The sequence below is a fragment of the Vulpes lagopus genome, chromosome 5 (genome assembly GCF_018345385.1).
Source record: "Vulpes lagopus strain Blue_001 chromosome 5, ASM1834538v1, whole genome shotgun sequence".
NCBI lineage: Eukaryota > Metazoa > Chordata > Mammalia > Carnivora > Canidae > Vulpes > Vulpes lagopus.
Genome location: NC_054828.1, coordinates 26,139,285 through 26,164,365, shown reverse-complemented (window position 1 = coordinate 26,164,365; position 25,081 = coordinate 26,139,285). Strand labels below are relative to the sequence as shown.

The 25,081-nt window shown below is 40.7% G+C and overlaps 2 protein-coding genes across 9 annotated transcripts in view; one reads left to right on the top strand and one right to left on the bottom strand.

Annotated features, from left to right (window-relative positions):
• The window catches only part of NMS (neuromedin S), a 52,088-nt gene that overhangs the window by 7,881 nt on the left and 19,126 nt on the right, over positions 1 to 25,081 (top strand). The window lies entirely within an intron of this gene.
• LOC121490505 (ADP-ribosylation factor 1-like) lies at positions 6,259 to 6,846 on the bottom strand. The gene has a single exon (XM_041754236.1). The coding sequence runs from the start codon at positions 6,802 to 6,804 to the stop codon at positions 6,259 to 6,261; it is 546 nt and encodes a 181-aa protein (XP_041610170.1). The 5' UTR covers positions 6,805 to 6,846.

Genomic DNA, 25,081 nt, shown 5'->3' with positions numbered 1-25,081 from the left:
AATAGCATTTAAAGTAATATAATTCTTAGGGATAAATTTAACAAAAAGGGTATAAAACTTATACTCTGAAAGCTATGAACATTTCTGAAAGGAATTAAAGAACACCTAAACAAGTGTAGAGACATCTCATGTTTCTGTATCAGATTTAATACTGTTAAGATGGCAATACTCTCTAAATTGACCTACGGATTCATTGCAATCCTCATCAAAATTCCAGCTGGCTTCTTTGGAGAAATTGCCAACATGACCCTAAAATTTGATGGAAATTCAAGAAACTCAGAGTAGCCAAAACAATCTTGAAAAATAAGATCAAAGTCAGAGGAATCATACTTCTCAAACTTAAAACTTACTACAAAGCTACAGTAATCGAGAGAGTGTCGAACTGGCATAAGAAGAGATAGAAAGATCAATGGAGTAGAATTGAGTGTCCAGAAATAAACCTTCATATTATGGTCAATAGGTTTGTGACAAGGTTGCTAAGACCATTAATGAAATCAGAATTGTCTTTTCTACACAAATGGTGTCAGGATGACTGGATATCCACATGCAAAATAATGGATTTAAACACCTCTGTCCAAAAAAAAATAAATAAATAAACACCTCTGTCATATCATATTAAAAAATTAACTCAAAATGGACCATAGACCTAATTGCAAGAGCTAAAACTAAAAAACAAGCAGAAAAATAGGCATACATTTTTGCAACCTCGAGACAATGGTTTCTTAGATATGTATGACACCACTGCACAAATTCAAAAAAATATATAAGTTGCATTTCATCAAAATTAAAAAAATTTGTGCTTCAAAGGACACTATTACAAAAATGAAAAGACAATCCATAGAATGGGAGAAAACTTTTCCAAATCATGTTTCTGATAAGGGACTGGTATCTAGAATATATATAGAACTTCTACAATTCTAAAACAAAAAGACAAAAAAAAAACTCAATAAAAATGAGCAATGGATCAGAATAGACATTTCTCCGAAAGAGATATGCAAATAGCCAGTAAGCACATGAAAAGATGCTCCACATCATTAATCATTAGGGAAATAAAAATCAAAGTCACGAGGAGATACCACTTTATACCAACTAGAATGGCTAGGATCAAAAAAGACAAAAACAAGGAGTCGTGGAGAAATGCAACACTCATACATTGCTGGTAAGAATGTAAAATGGTGCTGTTGCTTTAGAAGACTCCTTGGTAGTTCCTTAAACGTTAAACATAGTGTTACCATATAACCTAGTAATTTCACTCTGAGGTGTGTACCTGAGAGAAATGAAGACATAAGTGTATCCAAAAACTTGTATGTAAATGTTCACATCACTATTTGTAGTGATGAATGAAAAACCAAAATGTGGCATATCCATACAGTAGAATATGACTTGGGAAAAAAAAGGAATGACATCAATGAACTTTGAAAACATTATGCTAATTGAAAGAAGCCAGATACAAAGAGCCACATACCCTATGATTCCATTTATATGAAATGTTCAAAATAAGCAAATCTGTAGTGACAGAAAGTAAAATAGTGATTGCCTGGGACTGGAGACGAGATTAGGAATTGGGAGTGACTATTCGTAGATATAGGTGATGGAAAATATTCTGAAATCAAATTGTGGTAATTGCTGCTGCACAATTCTGAACATACTAAAAGACCTTGAACTTTAAAAGGATGAGTTTTAGGGTATGTGAATTATATCTCTATAAAAAATTTTGATTAAAAATGGGCAGATGTAGTGATTTTAGAAAAATACCTTCACATATATTGTGGTTCACTTCATTATATGTATCTGTTGAATGGAAGGGAAGGTGGAAAAATGCTCTGCTAATAGGAGATGTGATTCCCAATCTGGCTTTTGTGTAGAATCTGGTAAATCACTTAACTTCTGAGCCCCAATTTTCTTTTTTTTTTTTTAATTATTTATTTTTGATAGTCATACAGAGACAGAGAGAGAGAGAGAGGCAGAGACACAGGCAGAGGGAGAAGCAGGCTCCATGCACCGGGAGCCCGACGTGGGATTCGATCCTGGGTCTCCAGGATCGCGCCCTGGGCCAAAGGCAGGCGCCAAACCACTGCGCCACCCAGGGATCCCTGAGCCCCAATTTTCTAATATGAAGTCAAATATGATACTTTGAATGACTACTGTGTTCCTCTCCAGCACTAATAGCCAATTATTCTATGGGAACTAGATCTGAATCTGTGCAGAGTTGTTGTGGGGGATGTACATTTATATCTGGGTTTAAGTCCTGTAACGAAAATAGCGAAGTGTGGAAGGAAAAATGTCAGAAACGTTCATCTAAGAAGAAAATAATACGGAGAAATAAGGAGAGAGAAAGAAAAAAAGTAAGTGAATTTTGTGTGTGTGTGACATACGGTTACATAATTAACTACTTATCCAGTTGGTTGAAAATATAATTACTACTTTCTTTCCAATCATGGCAAGATGGGACTTACTTTTACATCTCTTACTTATGATAAGGAAACTGCCAATTAAAATAAAGTTACTATTATATTTTTTCATACAAGCAGTGCTGTTCAGAATGCAGCATGGTTGGGCAGCCTGGGTGGCTCAGCAGTTTAGTGCTGCCTTCAGCCCAGGGCCTGATCCTGCAGACCCAGGATCGAGTCCCAAGTCAGGCTCCCTGTGTGGAGCCTGCTTTCCCTCTGCTTGTGTCTCTGCCCCTCTCACTCTCTCTCTGTCTCATGAATAAATAAATAAAATCTTTAAAAAAAAATGTTATCCAGAATGCAGCATGGTAAGTAAGTTACATAGTGCTAGGGTGGCACTTTGAAAAATTGGCCCTCACTTCTGACATTGAGTTCATAAACCATGGGAAAAAGTATCCTTCCCAGATAAGATGTGTTAATAATAAAGCATGAGTAGACTAAGAAGTAACAAATTCCTGAGGTCTTATTACTAAAGATTCTTTTTAGGATTGTTATCAGAAAAGCTCTACATCAGGTGGAATGTTGGAAATTCACCACACATATGCTTTATTTTTGTCACCACCCAAATAATTGTGCAGGTGCATTGATTCTTCAGACCATGAGAGTACTACTTGGTTCCCATCTACTATTGATTCTCAGACCTGGCTGATCATCAGGGAAATCTGTAAAGATAATGCAGATCAGTGGCTCTGTTCCCTAGAGATTCATACTCAATAGGTCCAGGTAAAGCCTGGAGACCCTAATTTTTAAAAGCTCTTCAGAGCCTTGATTAGACAAGTATTCCCAAAGTTGTGAGCAGTCAACTTAGTCCTTAGTACTAAGATGCCACTGACTATAAAACACTCTTGAAAGAGGACTTCAGCTATCTCCATTTTGACCTCAGTCTGTATTTACCAATTGATTAAGTTCTTCTTTCCAGCTTATCTCTTAATTCAGGCAAAAGACCCTACAGGCAAAGCATCCTGTGTTGTGAGGACCCTGAAGGCAAAGAATCCTGTGATGGAAACGAAAACTACCCCTCTAGCAATAGGAACTGCCTCTTGCTAGCAAGACCCCCTGTATTTGACTCCAAGACAGCGATCGACCTGACTTTTATTGCACACCTGCATGTACCACATTTTGCCCACCGCTTTGTCCCACATTTTCCTTATGTGAACGTACAAGTATTTTCAGCACTTTGGAAACAGTCTGAGATGTTAGTCCAATGTCTTCCCAGTGTTGGCGATATATTCCTTCCTTGTTTTGCTGCCAGTCATCTCTCTGCCTTTGGATTTTGTCAGTGGTGAGTGGGCCCAACTTGGTCTGTTTGGGAATCAGGTGCTACTGTGCCCTTATGCCCCAGCTGCACTGTGTTAATTTCTATTTAATTTGGGGACAGAACAGAAACACTACATTAATTGTACTAAAACTCTTTACAAAGTGAAAATAGTAATCATGCATCCATACAATTACATACCTTTCCTTTTACAGCACCACATTCAAAGTTTTAGCCTACATCCTGTTTCCAGTTTTCAGAGGCCATTGATTCCCTGACAGTGATGCACAGCAGTGTGGAAACAAGCTGCCATTATTAACCTATGCTCATATTCTTAATTGCTTGAAAACTCTTAGGATTGAAAACTCTTAGGATTGAGTGCTTCAAAACACATTGAAGAATACTAGTGTTTGACTTGTATTTTACATTTGGTCAAAATCTTTTTTGTTTCCTTTCCCCTTAATTGAATCACGCATGACTGGATGTTCAAAATTTCTTCTTCAAAGTTGGTCAGAGGCTTTTGAGTAGTTCAATGCATTGGAATAGACTATTCCAGTGTATGTGTTGGTTATAATGACCTTATGTAGCTTTGGAAATTCTGTGATTTGAAAGGTTTAATATTTTCCTCTGCCTTGAATTGACTTGTTTTGTATATCCAAAGACCCAGTTTCAATACTGCATCATGGTGGTAAGCCTTTTCTTTGTTAATGAAAATTAGTAACCCAAATTCAAGTTCAAATTCAGCCACATGGGATCCCTGGGTGGCACAGAGGTTTAGCGCCTGCCTTTGGCCCAGGACGCGATCCTGGAGACCCGGGATCGAATCCCACATCGGGCTCCCGGTGCATGGAGCCTGCTTCTCCCTCTGCCTATGTCTCTGCCTCTCTCTCTCTCTCTCTCTCTCTCTCTCTCTGTGTGTGACTATCATAAATTAAAAAAAAAATTTTCAGCCACATTTGGGGCCACCAAAGTAATTGAGATGAAAATGCAGTGAAGAGAGATGCCTTGCCTGTGTGAGACAGTTTATACACGTACAGCTAATGACAACTACATGACCACCTCTTTTTCATTCTGGTGACTGGCAAATTTCTTTTGTTATTAGTTATAAGAGGTAGACATGGGTGTAGGTGATACCCTAGTTCCTAGTAAAAGTTAAGGAGAAGAATGTCTCAAGAGGGGGATACTACTCCCAACTCTCTACTGAGACCACTCTCTTAAAGGCCACAAATAATTCATTTACAGACATTTTTCAGATGCTTACTGTGTGCCAGATATCGCACAAGTGTTGGAGATCCTTGGATGAATAATAATAGTAATAATAGCAAACATTTATATAGTGACTACCCTATGGAAGCACTGTTCTTCAAACTGCACATAACAACCTATTAGTGGGTCACAAAATCAATTTAGTGTTTCACAACCATCATTTATTTTTTTTTAATAGTTAAGAGATTTTATTCTAGTAGCTATAATTACAGTGCTTGTTTGTCGAAATGAAAACTGAAAACAAGTATACAAAACAGTTGATTACTAATCGTGTATTGAAAGTAGTAAGAGGTTCCACGACATCAAATAAACCAGTTCTGAGAACTTCCCCAAGATAAAGTTGAACAGCTCCAGCTTCTTCAGTGTTTATCAATATACTTTATACAAAAGAAAACAATAGAGGTCGTCCTTTTGATGGCAAATCTGACCCTTGCAGGCTGAGGGAGTGAAAGCACATGTAGACAGGGGCTCCTGGGGCTTGGGGCTGAGGCGCTGATATGACTGGCCTGCCTGCCCGCACTCCTGCTGGTGAGACCCCAGGTGGCCCAGAGGAAGCCAGAGTGCCCACACTGCCCCCAGGGAGGCCGGGGTCCCTCTGAGGGGTCTGTGAGCAGTAATACAGCCCCCCAGCCCATCTCCTGGACGGCCGTGTAAGCACAAGTACGAGCACAAACACTAGGGGATACAGGATGACCCGAGACAAGAGCGATCACAGGGACCCTATTGTGACCATGCAGAATGGATCGTGGCTGGTTCTGCCCCAGTCTCACGTTCCCGACGGGAAGTGGCCCACTGGTGGACTGGACTCTGGCTGCCCCTGCAAAACCTACACTAGGCACATATCTCCCTTCTGTGTGTTCAAGTGTTCTCCATTTCTTGTTATTTGTAACAATTTTAAAAATGCACTGAGTTTGGGTTAAAAACCAACCACCAAAATGGATCTCAACATAGACCTAATGCCTCGAGGAGGCGTGCCAGGCTGGTCCCACACAGCGACTCCCGGAGGCCCCGTGTGCCTAAATCCCTTCTCAGTATTGAACGGTGGGTTGATTCTCTTTGTACAATAAAAAAAGCTGAGTAATATTGCATAGGAGTACCAGAAACTGGCTCGTTGGGAACACAAAACTATTTACATTAAATAAAAACCCGGCTGCAGGCTGCGTCTGCACATTTCCAGCGTGGTGAAGCACACTGTGACCGACCGTGGAGACAGCTTCTGGCACTCACACCACAGGAGAGCAAAGCAGGGTGGAAGGAGGGAGTGAGGGCTGGGGGGGGGGGGGGGGCTCACTTCTGGTTCCGGAGCTGATTGGACAGCCAGGCCAGTCCCTCATAGAGCCCATCCCCGCTAGTGGCACAGGTGGCCTGAATGCACCAGTTCCTGTGGCGCAGGGAGTGCAGCCCCAGCTTGTCCGTGATCTCAGCAGCATTCATGGTGTTCAGGAGGTCCTGCTTGTTGGCAAACACCAGCAGGACGGCATCCCTGAGCTCATCCTCTGCCAGCATCCTCATGAGCTCCTCACGGGCCTCGTTCACACGCTCCGGGTCATTGCTGTCAACCACAAAGATGAGACCTCGTGTATTCTGGAGGTAGTGGCGCCACAGAGGCCGGATCTTGTCCTGGCCACCCACATCCCACACGATGAAGCTGGTGTTCTTGTACTCCACGGTCTCCATGTGGAAGCCTATGGTGGGAATGGTGGTCACGATCTCACCCAGCTTTAGTTTGTACAGGATGGTGGTCTTCCCTGCAGCATCCAGACCCACCATGAGAATGCGCATTTCTTTTTTGCCAAAAAGGCCCTTAAAGAGGTTTGCGAAGATATTTCCCATGCTGTAGACTGGTGGGAGCAACACTAGCCAGAGAAATCCTTGGCGGCCCGCGAGGCTACTGCTCTGAGCCAGGCGTTGGTTTTGCTCCCACCTCACAACCATCATTTAAAAGAACAGAGGAGAATTGAAATAATGGAGTAGTTCCCTCATATTAAGATTGTAGGGCTTAGGGCCAGCTGTCCCAAGATGGGCCATTTTGGCATGAACATTATTTTGAGTTAAAAGCAATCAAAACTCAGCAGATTCAGGAAAAGCTCTTTATCTCCCCATCTGCTGCCTGCTAGTACAAGGAAAAGAGCTTTTAACAGAGATTCTTCTTTACCTAAGAAACCTATCTGCATAATAGGGCGCCTGTGTTTTCCAAACGTCTCCTTACTCTTCCTGCTAATGGTGTTCTCCCCTTTGTGTCCTCGGACCCCTACCCCATTATTCAGCTGATGTATGTTTCCTGTTGCCTCATTGTCTTTGGAATTTCCATGTCGCTATTTGATTTCCTCATGTGTACACTATCAAATTTGATTTTTTCCCGTTAATCTGTGTCAAGTCAACTTGATTCTTAGTCCAGGTAGAAGGGTCTTGAAGGGCAGAGGAAATTCTTCCTCCCCAACAACAGTAAGAATTGCTTCATAAAACTTTTATTTCATATACATATGCATCCATACATCTATGCACAATATAAAATGTATTTCCTATTGTTTTGCTCAAAACAGTTTTAAAGCCACTGATCTAGAACATTATTCCCAGGAGCATTAATATGCATTAATTATGGATTCGATTTTTTTTTAATTTTTTTTTTTTTATTTATGATAGACACACACAGAGAGAGAGGCAGAGACACAGGCAGAGGGAGGAGCAGGCTCCATGCACTGGGAGCCCGATGTGGGATTCGATCCCGGGTCTCCAGGATCGCGCCCTGGGCCAAAGGCAGGCACCAAACCGCTGCGCCACCCAGGGATCCCTGGATTCGATTTTTTAAACAGATATAAGGCTATTCAGAATTTTTATTTTCTTTTATGTAAGTTGGTTAGTTGTCTTTTGGTTAGTTGTGTTTTGGGCAGAAATTTTCCATTTCATCTAAGTTTTCAAATTTATTTGCATGAAGTTATTCATAGTATCTTATCTTGTTTTGATATCTGTGGAATCTACATTAATGTATCCCTTTTCATTCCTGATACTGGTCATTTGTATTTTTCTCTTTTCTTGCCCAGTCTTACTAATGCTTACAATTTATTACTAATTTCTAAAAATATATTGAAACTAATTTATTTGATCTTATTGATTTCCTCTGTTGCAGTCTACTTTCTATTTTATTGATTTCTGCTTTTATCTTTTTTCTTATCTTTTTATTTGTTTGCTGTTCCTTTTTTTTTTTTAAAGATTTTATTTATTTATTCATGAGACACAGAGAGAGAGAGAGAGAGAGAGAGAGAGAGGCAGAGGGAGAAGCAGGCTCCATGCAGGGAGCCTGATGTGGGACTTGATCCCGGGACTCCAGAATCACACCCCAGGCTGAAGGCAGGAGCTAAACCACTGAGCCACCCAGGGATCCCTGTTTGCTGTTCCTTTTAAGATAGAAGCTTAGATTATTTATTTTCAACCTTTCTCTTTTTTAAAAAAAAATTTTACATTTAAAGCTGTTAATATCTCTGTAAGTATGGCTTTGATTACATTCTATAAGGTTTGACATGTAAATATTCCAGGTCATAATGAGATAGGGAGATTGAAGAACTCCATAAAAACCTGCTTTTTACTGCGTCTATTCTTGCTAGGACCTGTATCCGCACTTTGCACATACCTCATCTTGCAAATAGTGTATGTCTTCTTTGTAAGGGACAAAGAGTTAATGATTTCTATGGAAAAGATAACATTTAAGGAAGGATCAGGTGAGAATGAGTGGACAAGGCCATCATATGTGTATTCTAGATCACCAGGTTCTAGACATCTCAACACCAAGGCCCCCTGTCTCCAAGAAGTAACACTTGGGCCTCTGTATTTGTTCTAACAAGTTCCTGGATTCCTGAGAGGACATGTACACCAGACTACAATCCCCAATAAAAAGCCCCAGATCCCAAACAAAGATCAGACTCATGCTCTTTTCCTTTCTGAGTCTTCTGGATACTCCATCTATATCTGCCTTCTCTATATATGTTCAAAAAAACTCTACTCTCACTTCCTGTTGGCTCAAGTTTGATTTCCACCCTTTGTGAAGCCAAGGACCCTCTTGGCTGGTCCTGCAGGACCCCATCTGGGTCCCTGGACCTGGCCTGCTGGCGTCAATAACCCAATGCTTGTTCAATTCGATTTGTTCTGTTTAATTTCTTTCATCTTGGGGAGTGTGTCAGCATAATTCTGTGACCATCAGAACAATATTCACACAATTTCCCAAATCATTTTTTACTTAAAATGTATCTAACAAAACATCTTTTGGTATTGAATCTTATGAAATGGCTTTGATCAGGAGAGTGGAGTAACCCAATCGGGTGGAGGCCACTAACACAGGTAGTGAAAGGATTCACCCAAGGCAGAACAAAGGAGATAAAAATTTATTGAATCCACTGCAAGGGAACAGTGGACAGGATAGCCGAGACTGTCAGCCAGAAAGCAGTGGTGGGGGGCTGTAGTTGTGGGAGAGAGCGAAGACATATGGGAACCTATGGAACTTTCTGCTATCACTCAATAAACTTTGCATTACTGGCCACTGTCTGGTCTACCTCTTCATTCTTCGAACAGTATGACCAAGAACCATGGGCACTAATGGAAATCCTGAAACATAGACGTACTTGACTCATGGCACCAATGGGATAAAAACTGGTCCAGTTAATTGCAGTACAAAGTTTTTAGGAAGGAACGGGACTTGGTCTTGATTGTTGAAAGTCAGAAAATTGGCTTCAGAAGACAACATTTTGCAGTCCCTTGATTCAGCAATTCCATATCTAGGAATTTGGTCTAAGGAAATAACTATTTATATGTGTGAAGATTTAACTATAAGGATGTCCATCATAATGTTGCTTAGAATTCTATAAAAACTGCAAATAAGCCTAGATATTCTCAATTAGGTAATAGAAGTTTACTATATTGGAATATGATAAAGCTAAAAATGATGCTTCTGATAAATATATCATGATATAGAAAACATTCATAGTATATTTTAAAAAGAAAAATAATATATATGATGTAATTCAATTTTTTAAAAAGGGCACATGGTATATTATATACTGTATGCATTGATAAAATACCAGAAGAGGTATGTGACGTTGACAGTGGTTACCTCTTGGAGTGGGGATTATAGGTGATTATATTTTCTTTTGGCTTCTCTGCAGTTTAAAATAACTTCTAAAGAAAAGTCCATGCTTCATGTTTGTAATATAGAAAAATAGAAGCTATTGCTTTAGAGCAATTGAGAAATGAATGAATATGGACTCTTGCTGTGAGAATTTCCAGATACCTGACATTGAGTGACATTTTAAAAAGTTTCTTTTTTTCTTTTTTTCTTTGAGAGAGAGAGAGAGAGAGAGAAAGCACACAAGCAAGGGTGAGGAGCAGACAGAGGACAAGCAGACTCTGCACTGAGCATGGAGCCTGATACAGAGCTCAGTCTAATGACCTGAGATCATGACCTGAGCCAAAATCACGAGTCAGGCACTTAAGTGACTAAGCCACTTAGGCACCCCAAGTGTTTAATTCTTTTTGAATTACCTTGTCCGTAGGCATAGATGGGAAGGTGTTTGATGGAATGTTAACCAAGACTATGGTTATGGAAGGTGGAAAAATCTGGCTATTCCCATCAGAGTTCAATCAGAGAAGCACACCAGTAGGAGTGATAGAGAATATGGGTTTTACTACAGGGATTTGGCCTTACACAATTGTGGGAGCTAATTAAACAGCTTACACACAGAGGTTGCCTCTGTATCTGGAGCTGGGCCTGATGTCACTAGGGAAGGCAGTCAGGAAAGAAAGTGCATGAGATGAGAGCAAGGACAAGCTGGAACCTGCAAGGATGAACTAAAATCCATATCAGTCCCTTACTGCCTTCGTTCTTCTTCTTCTTCTTCTTCTTCTTCTTCTTCTTCTTCTTCTTCTTCTTCTTCTTCTTCTTCTTCTTCTTTTTGCCTTCATTCTTCTGACTTCACTGACGACCTGAAGAAGAATCTTGTGCCCATTGTCACAAAGCTAGTGTGCCCCTGGCAGGCGATAGAAAGCCCAGAAGCCTAGGGAGGAATGCAGCTGGGGTTGGAAGAGCTGTGGGTCTGGCTGCTGCCTCACACCAGTCAGGGGGAATCTGCAGTGTCAGTCATGGTCTGCAACCACACCAGACTCTTACAAACCAGGTAGAGATACACAGTTGACCCTTGAACAGCATGAGTTGTTCCACCATCCTATATGGCTCTCCAAACCTCTCTAATATAATAAAAGAAACAGCACTAGCCTCCTTTTTGCTTTGTATCTATAGGGGTAAAGATTAGAAAGACTAGACCTAAAATTATTGTGTGAATGTTAGGATTAATTTGGTATCATCATTTTAAGTTTTATGTTCATTGCTTTCTAACATAGACCTTCCTATAGATGTACCGCTTACTGTTAAGGCAACTGTTAAAATATATAAAATATATAAAATATTTAGATTTGATAGAAAGAAGCTAATGTGTATAAGCCAAGAATAACTCATAAGAGTATGTTGATATTCCTAACAAGCAAATGAACACCTTGAGGTTTTATCCTCAATGGAACACCTTGAGGTTTTATCCTCATTGATAGGAAAACAATGATAGTATGTCTCTTATCTGCGTACTAAAACAATAATTTACAACTCTCTCTTCCACTGAGCTTCTGGTCAACAGCAGGTTATTAGTAGTTTTTTAAAAAAGATTTTATTTATTTATTTATGAAAGACAGAAAGAAAGGCAGAGACACAGGCAGAGGGAGAAGCAGGCTCCATGCAGGGAGCCTGATGTGGGACTCAATCCCAGGACCATGGGATCACTCAACCACTGAAGCACCCAGGCATCCTGGCTATTAGTAGTTAAGTTTGCCTTTTATAGTAATGCTACCCACTAAGCCTAAAAACTACATTGTCATGTGTTGAGTCACTACTGTGTATCATGCCCTGGCCAAATACCTTTAATACATAGTATTTAGTTTTCTCTCTAACTCTGCAAGATAAATATTCATATTTCTATTTTACAGATGAGATGATGAAGCCTCAAAGAAGTTAGGTAATTTCCCCAAGGCTGTGGGGAACTTTCCCCAACTTTCCAAAGTTGTGTAGCTGGAATTTGGACAGTTCTGTATGATGCCCAAACTTTGCCTTTATCTTCAGGACTCAAGTGTGGTCCACACACCGGCAGCACCAGCATCTGCAAGCTATTGGAATCTTGGGTCCTACCCAGATCTACTGGATCAAAATCTAGTTTAACAAGATCAGCAAGTAATCTGCCTTCGTGTTAAAGTTTGAGAAGCACTGTTATGCATACAGTACTATTCTCCACAAAATGGTGTTGGGAGGTCAGATAATTTTATATTCAGTGTTGAAACTCATTATTTGCTAGGCTTGATAGGAAAGTGGCCTGGTTGATTTTCAGTGATTAACCTAAGCTTTCAGAACAGCTTCTATTTCCCCTGTGTGCTCAGAGTAGCATCCCTATCCCACAAATTTATGTTGAGGTTACATGATTGAAGGTTCCACGGACATAAGCAACATGGTGATTGAATTTCCTTTTAGGGAGGTGTCTGTGTTCTTCTTCTTATCTGTTAATATGATGGATTATCTAAGAACTTGCAAATGGAACAGACCACTATAGAAAAAGAATTCATCAAAGAAGATAAAGCACAACTCAAGAAATTATTTAACCCACCATCCCTCCAATCCCAAACTCCTGAGGGTGTTTGCATTTTAAAAGAGGAGCTTGGGAATCAAATGAATCTATAACAGTTGATAATTTGCTGCAGCATACATTTTTTGAGAAGATGGAAACATATTCTTTGTGTCCTTAGCTTTCCTCTTTTAGCTCCAGGCTCCACATTTTAGTGCCATTAGAGCAATAGGATCAGAGATTGGCACTTCTCAAAGTTTAAGAGTAGCCTAAGAGTAGAAGGTCCATTTAGTTTGCTACTGTGGGATAGTCACCAAATGAAGTTATTTTCACATATAACCAACTTTAATACAAAGAGCACATTTCTAACTAGTATCTGTACAATCCTCCAGCCTCTGCCTCCATCTCCCCTTTCTAGCCTCACTTCCTTAGTTTAGCATTTCCTTTTCATCCTGGCTGCACCAGGGGAACCCTCTACTTTGTACTAATTCCAAGGCTTGCTTCTGATTCTCTTTCCACCTGAAATGTCTTCTCTCTTATGTTTCCTCTTGCCCAAAACCTACTCATTCTTCATGCCCAATGTCAGCCATGACACATATCTTTCTTGGTACATGTTAGCTAGAAACTCTAAACCTGAGGCACCTGGGTCAGGTTGTGATCCTGGGGGTCTGGATTGAGTCCTGCATTGGGCTCCCTGCAGGGAGCTGCTTTTTCCCTCTGCCTGTGTCTCTGCCTCTCTGTCTCTCATGAATAAAAAAATAATAATAAAGGAAAAGAAACTCCAAACCCTAAAGGGTTTATTTTCTCTCTAGTGGGACACTTACACTTTCCATCTCCACATAATATTTATCTGAGACTTTCCCTGCCCTGTTAGACTGTATATACCCTGAAAGAAGGATCCTTGTCTTAAGATCTAAGCATCCCCACAAATGCCTCATACAATATCTGTGACATCAGCCCTCAATAAATACTTCTTTCCTTCCTTCCTGGCTGATGATGTTAAACTCCTTTCACCTGTGGGACACCTGGGTGGCTCAGTTGGTTAAGTGTCTGCCATCAGCTCAGATCATGATCCTGGGATGGAGCCCCACATCAGGCTCCCTGTTCAGCAGGGAGCCTGCATCTCCCTCTGCCTGTCGCTCTGCCTACTTCTGCTGTGCTCTCTCTCTGTCACATAAATAAAATCTTTTTCTAAAAACCCCAAGCCTTTCATATGCTTAACTGGATCTGTATACTCTCTTCATTGAAATGACTCTTCAAATCTTTTGTCCATTTTCTAACAGGATATTTTTTATTGTTGAGTTTTGAGTGTTCTATATATATGTTAGATATTTTGTTAGAGTCTCATAGATCCCTGAGGCTCTGCTCTTTTTTTTTTTCTTTTTTTTAAGTCTATTTTCTTTCTGTTGTTCTGATTGGGTAATTTCTATCATTGTATTTTTTCAGTTCACTGATTCCTTTTTCCCCTGCATCCAGTGAGTTTTCAATTTTGGTTATCACATTTTTCAGTTCTGAAATTTCTATTTGCCTTTTATATATATCCTTTATTTCTTTTTTGAGGCTTTCTGTTTCTTTCTTGAGACTCTGTTTTGGTTTTATTTATTTATTTCAGATGTGTTTGTAACTGCTTGTTGAAGCATTTTTATGATAGCTGCTTTAAAATCTTTGTATGATCATCTTAACACCTTTGTCATCTTGGTATTAGGATCTGTTGCCTTTTCTTTTCATTCAGTTGAGGTCTTCCTGGTTCTTAGAATGAAACGGTTTTCAATTGAAACCCAGATATTTTGTATAGTATGTTACAAATCTCTGAATCTTTTAAACTTTTCATTTGACCTGGTTTTTTTTTTTTTTCCTACATTGCTTTGGTAGGAAAAGCAGGAGCACCACCTGTTGCTACCAGATGGGAGGAGAAGTCCAGTTTTCTTCCTTGGACTTCATTGATGTACCAGTGGGGGTGGCTCCTCATTTCTGCTGGACAGGTGTGGGAGTTACGGTCCTCTACTGGTCCTTCACTGATGCTTCCCTGGCTGGGTGAATTAGGAATATTTTGTTACTTCTCCACATGTTGCTTCACTGACACCACAAGATGGGGCAGTGCTGACTCTCTTCTAAGCCTCCTCTGACATCAGTCTAGTGGGGAATGGGAAGAAAGCTCATTCCTGCCAGGTGGAGTGGAAGTCCAAGCTCCTCACATAGTCTCCACTGACACCACAGTCTCCACTGACACCACAGTCTCCACTGACACTACTGACACTGTTGTTACCACCCAATGGAGATAAGTGCTATAGCTCTCTACTCAGTCTTTTCTGACATCACTATGGCAGTAGTGTTGGACATCTTGTTACAGCCTGGCAAGGGTGAAACTCTAGACTCCCCATATAGACTTTGCTTGCAAGGGTGGGGATGGGGCAATAGTATTTTCCTGTGGTATTCTGCTGCAACAGAGTGGATATTTTCCAAAAGTTTTTAGTCTTGCTAGGCTGATGCCCTCTCATTTCTTGGATATAGAGAGCAGGTTTTTGTTGGAGCATTTTTGGTCTGCACTTATTGGCATTTCTGGGTTGCTGGCTTCTCCAGCACCCAGTCCAGAATATTTGAAGCAAAAAGAAAACCCAGACAACTCATTGCCATGTTGTCCCTTGGGTCCTGAGGTCCTCCCTCAGTCTGTCTTTTTCTCTCCAGCTTTTAAAATCCTATATATTTTGCATATAATGTTCATTGTTTTTAGTTGTACTAGTGGGAAGAATAGGAAAAAGTAACTCTGCTTCATCTCTCTCAAATAAGAAGGTGTAACTTCCCGTTTTTCCACTCAACATTGTGTTATTTATTTATCTATCTATTAGAGAGATATCATGAGGAAGGAGATGCAGAGGGAGAGGGAGAAAGAGAATCTTAAGCAGGGTTCACGCCCAGCACAGAGACCCTCATGGGGCTCAATCTCAAAATCATGAGATCATGACCTGAGCCAAAATCAAGAGCCACCCAGGTACCCTGACATTGTGCTTTTTAGATTTACTTATAATAACACACTGAGAATGAATTCATTTACCTAATTAATTCCTGTATAGTATTCCACTATACAACTAAATTTCAGTTTATTTACCTATTCCCCCAATGATGGACATTTATGTTGTTTCCAACATTTTGCTGTAACAGAGCTTCATTGAATATCCTTAAACAGGTCTTCTTGTGCACACGTGAGTTTCTCTGGAGTATATACCTACATGTGGTATTACTGAGACATAGGTGTGTACATTTCAGCTTTACTAAATAGTCACAAATTGCTTGCAAAGCAGTACTAATTTACTCATTTGCCATTTCTTTGCCACACTTAGTATTGTTATACTTTTTGGTTTTTGCCAATCTGACGTGTGTGAAATAGTATTTAATTGTTTTAACTTGTACTTTTCTAATACTGGTCTACTGATCGTTAGCTTTCTTCTTTGAATTGCATGTTCATATCCTTTGTCAAGTCCTGGCTCAGGTCATTACCAGGTAGGTAATATTGAACAAATTATTTAAATTCTTTGCATCCGAGTTTCCTTATCTGTAGAAAGAAAAATGTATAATAAGATTACTTTATAAATGTAGGGTATTAGGATAAAGTGCACTCATACATGTTAACTATTATTAATTCATAATATATATGTTAATTTGTATTTAGATATTAATTCTCATCTGTTCTGTTATAAATATGTTCTCTCTAATCTGGCTTGTCTTTAAACTTAATTTATAATATATATTATCATATAGGAGTTTAACATTTTCATAACATAAATACTTTCTCTAATGATTTATGCTTTCTTATAAAGATTTATTCATTCATTTTAGAGAGAGAAAGAGAGAGAGTGTGCATGGCAGGAGGGGCAGAGAGAGAGGGAAAGCAGGCTTTCCACTGAGCAGAGAGCCCAAAGTGGGGCTCTATCTCCTGACCAGGAAATCCTGACCTGAGTCAAAACCAAAAGTCGGATGATCAACTGAATGAGCCACCCAGACACTTCATCTGCTATTTTTATAAAGAAATCATCTTTCTCTTAAATAATAAAATATTATAACATACTTTCTTCTAGTTGTTTTAAAATTTTTAATTTCACATTTAGATATTTAATCTATCTGGTGTTTGTGTTTATATGGTGTCAGGAAGTATACATCTAATTTTTTTCCATGTAGAAAGCTGACTGAGGCCAGATCACAAGTGCTGGTATAAATAAGAGGACTGGTGAGAATGGTGACCTCACTTAGCTTGGGTTACTTTCTCTCTTATTTGCTACTGAGCCAGTCAATGACCGGGACAAAGGATCATAGGAGGTTAAGGGCATGCTTTTGAAGAAACAGCTCTCCAAAATCTCCTTTGTCTAGTGTCTGAATATTGGAGGGTCTCAGTAGCCTGTGGGGTGAGAAAAGTCCCAGAGGCTGCAGAATCAAGGTGGCCTGCCTTTTATATCATCTCGGAGGTTGAAAGGGCTTTGTTGGGAGGGAATGTCACATCAACACTTAAGGACGACCCTGTGATCTCATGAAGATATTGGTACAACTCATATCTTCTATTCTAATTGGGCCTCCTTGAGATTTCAGTGCCATGAGACAACACACAACTCCATTTACTGACCAGTCCTTCCCCATGATTGGTAACATCTCCCACATCAAATACCCCTAAAAGCCAGTGTTTCTCTGTGAATACAATAGCTAATATAATCATTTATGTAAAACAGACAACTTCAAATGTTAGCATCTTGATTTTGGTTTGTGGATTCTAAATGTCCAAAGTCTAAATGCTTCAGAGCTGAAGTGAAAGAAAACGAAATCCTCATTTTCCTTTGGATGACACGTTCCAGTTTTTAAAGATTCATAACACAATCCAGAGCCTTTTATACAGATGCCTAATGGTATGGCATGGGCTTGGGACTTGGAGTTGTGCCTTCTGATAAATACAGTGGTATCAGATATAGCTGGGTAATTATAATTGCAATAATCCACAGTAGGGAACTAAGTCAGCCCATGAATTGGTCAGCAAACTCTCCACAAAGAAAATTATTAGCATGAGAAGTGCAGGAATAAATGTGTGGGTATAGTCCAGTTTAATTTCCTGTGAACTGATTGCTTCCTTGGTAGCAGTCAGTATATGTGCCTCAATGCCTTCTGGGAAGCATGCTGCTATGGTGTCATGATGGATATTAAAAACACAGAATCCTGAGGAAGAATATTGCTACATGGTATTAAAATATGGCTCTGGTATGAAAAAAAATAAGCTTGTGACATCTGACTAATAGGGAGATGGAGCATAGTGAGAATCATTCATAGTGGGTCATAAAATGAAAAGGCCAGGATGCCCACTGAGCAGAGCAGCCAGCAATACTCGGGTGTTGTTTGCATACTGCTTCCCTAAATGACAAATTGCAGTCATCAAAGGCTTCTCAAAACTTTCCATTCACCAGGGCTGCTTAGGCAAGTGCACAAATGATATTTTTACATGTACAGATGGCCGTGCACAGATCATATGGGCGCCAGCAGCTGTGATGGGACCGGGCTGTGGCACGGATCACCCAAGACATTCCACATGGCTTCTGGGGAATTCTCTATTACTTATTTTGGGCATAAGATTTATTTTTGTAAGAGTTTTTCAAGAACCAATATACATATAACTTTGCATGTCCTGAGCATTTCTATGGTGTTGGAGAATGGAGAGTCCAGGATCATGCCGGCTAGAGATAGAAGGCAGAAAGAGCCCAAAATGGGCTGAGAATGAGCACTTGAGCAAAAAAGAGAAAATGCCTAGTTCTGCTGAACTGAGATTCTCAACCTAGAGTCTGAACCCATAGGCAATTGTTCTCAAACTCAGACTGGTGCAGAATCCTCCGGATTTGTTTAAAATCCAGTTTGTTTGCAATGCAGATTCCTATGCCCCACAACCAGTGATTCAGATTCAGAGTCTGGAATGGGACCCACAAACCTGTGCACCCCAGGTATTTCTGAAATGTATGGTCTGGGGACTATATTCAGAGGAAACCCTTTACTGCTGGTGGGTAATTGTTTGTGGTGGGGGTTCATGAAAAAGGATTATGGAAAAGAGTCATGCTCCTGAACCCCCAAAACAGTATGAAAACTTGAGCATCCATATGTGCCTGGGCATTTTTCAAAGATGAAAATCCATACCTTTCCTCACATATTCAGAAGGATCCATGTCCCCTCAGAAGTTACAAACCGTGACAGCATACAGTTTCCACGAAGCTAATGATCAGATCTCTATTTCTACAGAAGGTATTTAACTTCTCTCCACCTCCAACCTCAGATAACTCACCCAGACCCATCTAGCATCTCAGAATTATGAACATACTTGGCCTAACAGAGTTCTGGTCAGAGAGAATGGCCGGGTCTCTGTGACTCTGTTGTCACTATTGGGAAAGTGCTCAAAGAGACATCCTACTGAGATGGATAAGCAGCTTGTCTCTGCAAACAAAGATAGCAGTGCAATTCTGTGCACCAAACAGTCTTGCTAATGGCTCCCAAAGATAGCCTGAGGAGCATGGAGTTCCCCCAGGTGCTGGTTTTCCTCAGTCAAGGCCTGAGAAAGGACCCTTAGAGTCAAAGGTCTGATTAGAAGGTCTTTCTAGTCCTCTGGCTCTGTTCCAGAGCCCCCTCCACAGCTCCTTGAGCTTCCAGAACCTTCCTCTCACGGTGGGCTGAAGAACAGTAACAGTAACACAGGGCATCCATATTGACCATGCTAACCTTAACTCTGCCCTTGGATATTTTTTTCCATTTACCACATGACTTCTCAAGCATTTACTATTAATTTGCATGAATTATTCTTTCAAACTCTATTTAAACAAGATAAAAGATTCATAGAGTTTAATTTTATTATTATTATGTTCTTACTTTTGCATGAATGAGAGATGAGAGAAGTGTCCATAACCCTCTCCTGACTTAGGAGACTCACCAATATGTATGCCTTTCAGGAAAACATGTCTCAAATGGAACATGACTCGAGCCACATGTTTTTATTTTTTATTTTTTTATTTTTTAAAGATTTTATTTATTTATTCATGAGAGACACAGATTGAGAGAGAGAGAGGCAGAGACACAGGCAGAGGAAGAAGCAGGCTCCATGCAGGGAGCCCGATGTGGGACTCGATCCCGGGTCTCCAGGATCATGCCCTGGGCTGAAGGCGGGCACCAAACCACTAAGCCACCCAGGGATTCCTGCCACATGTTTTTAAACAAGACCAATGAGCATTACCACCTTTGTGGAAGCTATGGTTACATCCACAAGCCGTAGCAACAATCTCCAAAATTCAGATGTTTTATTACTCCTGAGTTAGAAATAACATTAACGAGCATAGGTAAAGACGTCAAAGAATATTTCTTTGTGTTTTTGTTTTGTTTCATGTAGAAGATCTATTTTCTTCTTGACTAGCTGAGATTTCTCTCACCTGCAGTTAGAAGGATCTGTCATTTCAAGACTTTGATTTTCTTTACTTAGCACTATGAAAAATAATGCAGACCTGCTTTGTTGATATATTTAAAAAACAATAGAGCAGGAAAAAGCAAAAAGAGAATTTGACAAGTGGAGTGTGAGGTCTAGCAGCTAGCTTACCCTTTCTAGCTCACTGCTTCTTCCCACCAGGCTCCAACTAGGTAACATGGCCTCGTCTTTACACAGAAAGCAGAAGTTCCCCATCATGTGACCTGGTCAAATTCCTTCCTACCACCTCCAGATCTCTCTGTGTCTTTGCCTTCCTCCCTCCTGTTTCAGGGGTAGAAGACTCATCTCTCCTCTTGGGTTATGATTATTTCCCTCTCGATTATTCCATGACTTTGACTCCTCAGTTTCCTTTCGCTTCTCGGTCTCCCCTACTTCCTCTCCTCTGCCTGTCTGCATGCTCACGTCTCCCTCACCCTTCATTTATTATAAAGCCTCCCTGGTTCCCAAGCCCTCCACCTCCTGTCCTTCCTGAAAGGCTGGTCTGTATCTGCTTCCTCTGCACACCCTCAGCCCAGCCCCTATTGACACTGCTCACCAGTGACACCCTAACCGCTCCCCTCCTGCAGGGCGCTTTCCCTGACGATGGCTTCTTGGCTTCTGCTCAAGCCCTGATGTTTGCCAGGGTCTCATGTTCCTTCACTCCCTTCATATTCCCAGAGCGATCGCGTTTTATCTGGTGACATCAGCCACCACACACGTGCTCCTGATGATTAAATCTACACACATGACTTCAGTTTCCTTCTTAAGCATGAGCCACTCATCTCCAGCTACGTCCTGGACACCTCCATTTGCGTCCTCCACAGGCATATGTCCCACACATCAACCCACTGTTTTCTCTCATTCCCAGTCTCTGTGAAGATGGCCACTCTCTGTTCTGGCGTCATAGGCCTAACCCTTTGGAGGCCTCTCCTGCTCCTTCCTTTCCTTTAGCCTCCAGATAATCATCCCCAATTCTTGTGGATTCTCCAGTTAAAATGTCTGAGTCCACCCCCTCCTTTCCGTTCCTGCTGACACTACCTTGGGACTGGTCCTCACTATTTTTCACTTGCAGATGCTTCCTGATAGATTTCCATTTTAGGTCTCACCTCTCGCCTAAGCTTCTCTCTATAGCCACAGCTGGGGGAGATCCCAACACCCCCTGCTTTTAATCTTTCATGACTTCCTGAAACACAATACATCCCACACCTGAAATGGCATATCGGGCTCTCCAGTACAGCATTTCCATGTCTCTAACCAGTGTGATCCTCTCCCTCTCGCTTCCCTTCCCTATCAGAAGTGAGGCCAAGTTCTAACATCAGAGGTACCCAGCTGGTGGCAGGCACTCCCTTTGCAGATGGGGAGAGTGAGCTTATAAAAACGACACCATTCATTTCCTACACTCTCTCCAAGTCTGCAGCCTGACAACCTGTTTCCATTTCACTCATCTTTCTGTTTCCCTTAACATCTTTGTCATTGTCAAAGGAACCTTCCAAAAGATGCCACAACTATCTCTCCTCCCATTCCAGCTATTAGCCACGCTTTTGTCAAAGCCTCTGGAAACACCAAACCTCACTTTTACCTAATGTTTTCCCACCAATGTATCTTTCATATGGCTAATCCCCCTCCACTGCCTGCCAAACTCACTTGGTCTTCAAAACCCCTGTTGAAGCCAGCTCCACTGTAGAGTCTTCCCTGCTTCCCCTGCAATGGATGCCCTTCTTTCATGCTCTCATAGAGAATTATTGATGTGTTTGCCTTTCCTGCTACACCGGGACCTCCTTGAGTTTCTTACTCATCTTCCTATCCTTGGTGCCTGGCATCTAGTTAGAGTTCCCCAAATGTATAAAGAAATGAATGAGTGAACGAGTGAATGACTACCATTGTTCCAGGTGCCATGGGCAGACAGGGCAGTGGAATTAACTAATAAATGGTGAGGTTTGGAGGAGGAGACACTGTTTCCAGTTGCTCCATGTTCCAAGCAAGAGTCATCCTTTCTTTCCTGTTCTGGTCATCCTCCCCTCCCCTTCAGCTCCTGAATCATCAGGCTAGAAGGACTTGTGTGCCTGCCTGCCCACAGCAAATTGACTCATCGCACCCACCCACCCCAGTCACCTGTCCCGAAGGCACTAGAGTCAGTACCTAGTCAGTATCAGATCTGGTCTGATCTCCTGAGGCTGTCCTGGGGTGGGTGAGCTGTTTGTTTATATTTTCTTATGTTCATTTATTTTAATTGGCTGCCATGAAACTCCTCCTTCTTTTTGAAATTTGTCCTTATATAGAACTCCACTGGACATAAGCCATTGTCTTTTCTATTGATTGCCATTCCTATCTACTCTTTATTGCTTGCTCAATTTACTTTGCTCTTTATTGCTTGCTCAATTTACTTTGCTCAAAATATGATTTTCATCTATACTCTTCCATTAGTCTCTATTTCCAAACACTGGCAATTTACTCTTCTCTGTTAAATGTTTCCCATTTCATACCTCTGAACCTTCACCTATGTGTGTGCTAGAGATCCTTTCTTGCTTCGCTCCTGTGCCTACACTTCAAATAGAGCTATTATATTCTCATTTCATCCTAGTTTCTGCCTGCCTAGACGTGATTCTTGATCTTTCATCCTTTCAAGCCGTGAGAGCTTTCCTCTCCATTTATTCATCCAATGCATATTGAGTGTTGAGTCACATAGTTTTTGTATGGAATTAGCACCCAACTAGAGAGAGAAAAAAAAGGAAATCACTCTAGTTATCTTAAACAGGAATTTAATTTAGTGACTTGGTTACAAAAGTACTGGAAGGAGTAGAATGGCTAAAGTTAAAAACAAACCATCTCAAGTGTTGACAAGAATGTGGAGCAACTGGAATTCTCATGTACTGCTGGTGAGAATGTAAAACTACCCTATAATCCAGTCATTCCCAGATTAGGTATTTCCCCAAGGGAAATGAAAGCAGATTTCATACACAGACTTGTACACAAGTGACCTAGCAGCTTTATTTGTAACAGCTCAAAACTGGAAACAAATGTCCATCAAAAGGTGAATGAAGGGGCGCCTTGGTGGCTCAGTCTGTTGAGTGTCTAACTCTTGATTTCGTCTCAGGTCATGATCCCAGGGTCATGAGATCAAGGTCCAGGTGGGCTCTGTGCTGAGCATGGAGCCTGATTAAGATTTTCTCTCTCCCTCTGACCCCCTTTCTGCACATATGTACTCGTTCTCTGTTTAAAAAAAAAAATTGGTGAATGAAAACACAAACTGTGATACATATATACAATAGAATATTCTTCAGCAACAAAAAAGGAATGAATGATTAAAATATGCAACAAGGGTCAGTTTAATTATGCTAATTAAAAGAATTTAAATTAAGGAAAAGGAAATACATACTGTATGATTCTATTTATATAAAATACTAGAAAATGCAAGCTATGATGACAGAAGGCAGATCTGTGGTGGGGGAAGAAGAGGGAGAGATTACAAAAGAGTATGAGAAACTTTTGGAGCATGGGAAATAACAAGTTATTTTTACTGTGATGATGGTATCACAGCATATACTTACATTAAAGTTTATCAGATTATGTAGTTTAAATACATTTGATATATTTCAACAAAGCTGTAAACAAATAATCTCAAAAGGATTCTGGAATTGAAAAGTGGTGACATTACCCAGAGATTAGCAACTGCATAAAGCCCCTGTCTACCTCTAGGATTGGAGGAACATAAGGAAAAATGGTATTCCCAGAGCCCATGTTCCTTGGCCACTAAGACTAATGGGGTCTCTACTAAAACTGCTCTTTCAACTACCACCTCTACTTCTCTCCAGGAAGCCAGGAGCACACATTCTCATTACACCTGGGGAGTGTGAAGTCATGTGTAAGTGCTGCTGCTTGTGGAGTGCCCGTGGAGCCCAGGAGAGCTGCCTCTGCTGGAGGCATCACCAAAAGCAGAAAAGAAAAAATGGCTCTCCTTTCCATCTTCCAAACTCTTCCCATCCTCCTCTCCTATTGACAGAAGCTAACAGGAAGCTGGCTGAGAGGAGTGTTGACTTTGTAGCTTTCTAGCTCTTCATGATCAGAGGGGAATAAGGAAAGGCATTTATGGAGCTGAAGGCCAATGGACAAGTAACTAGCCCAACTATCTAATATATCACTCTTGGCAAAGGAAAATACATAGTAAGTAAAGCCACAGTTCTTACTGCCATGGATTTTGTCTATTAGCATATGCTGGTTCCCCTGAGGTTACACGCTCTCCCATCCCCTGCCTCCACTAAGTAGCTCACCATAAGCGCAGATGTAAAGGCCAAGAGAAAAGTACAGGCTACAAGCACAGAAGGTGGGAAGAAAAGAGAGGGTGTATTCAGGTGAGTGGAGACAGTGTTAGTAGATGTGGGAGGATGGCCTTTTCTGTCACCAAACAGCTTTTTGGGGGTTTAATAGCCAGCCTCTCAAATAAACCTGTCACTACTTTCTGTGAAATCCTGCTAGGAATAGAAGCCCTCAAACATTAATCCTTGTACCTGCATCTCAATTTGCTGTAGACTCAGAGGGCTCTTGAAGGACCCTCTGGATGCCACTGAAGAACTCAGAAAGTTACGCTTTGAACACAGGAACATATAATCAATTTTGAAATTACATTTTTTATATCCTATAAAGTCCAGTTCCTTAAAAGCCTGCTGAGTTTTTTCATAATAACCATTTACAAAGTGGGAGCTAAGTTGATGTGGAAAGGGGGAGGAATTTTTAGTGTAATTCTCAGCATTCGTTTCTGCTTCAGATGGTGTGGGAGCTCCACATGGTGAGTTCATATATTTTTTAAAAAGATATCTCATTAAATTGGCTTGGCACTGACAAATCCACTGGTCACAACCTCTTCAATAATGTCTAACAAAGGAAACACTTTGGAAAAATAAATGTAATGAAATAAAGAAAGAAGTTGCTTTTTCATATATGTAAGTTCAGATGTTTAAATATGAACCCATATACTCACAATAGTGTTTGGAGTTTATTACATTTT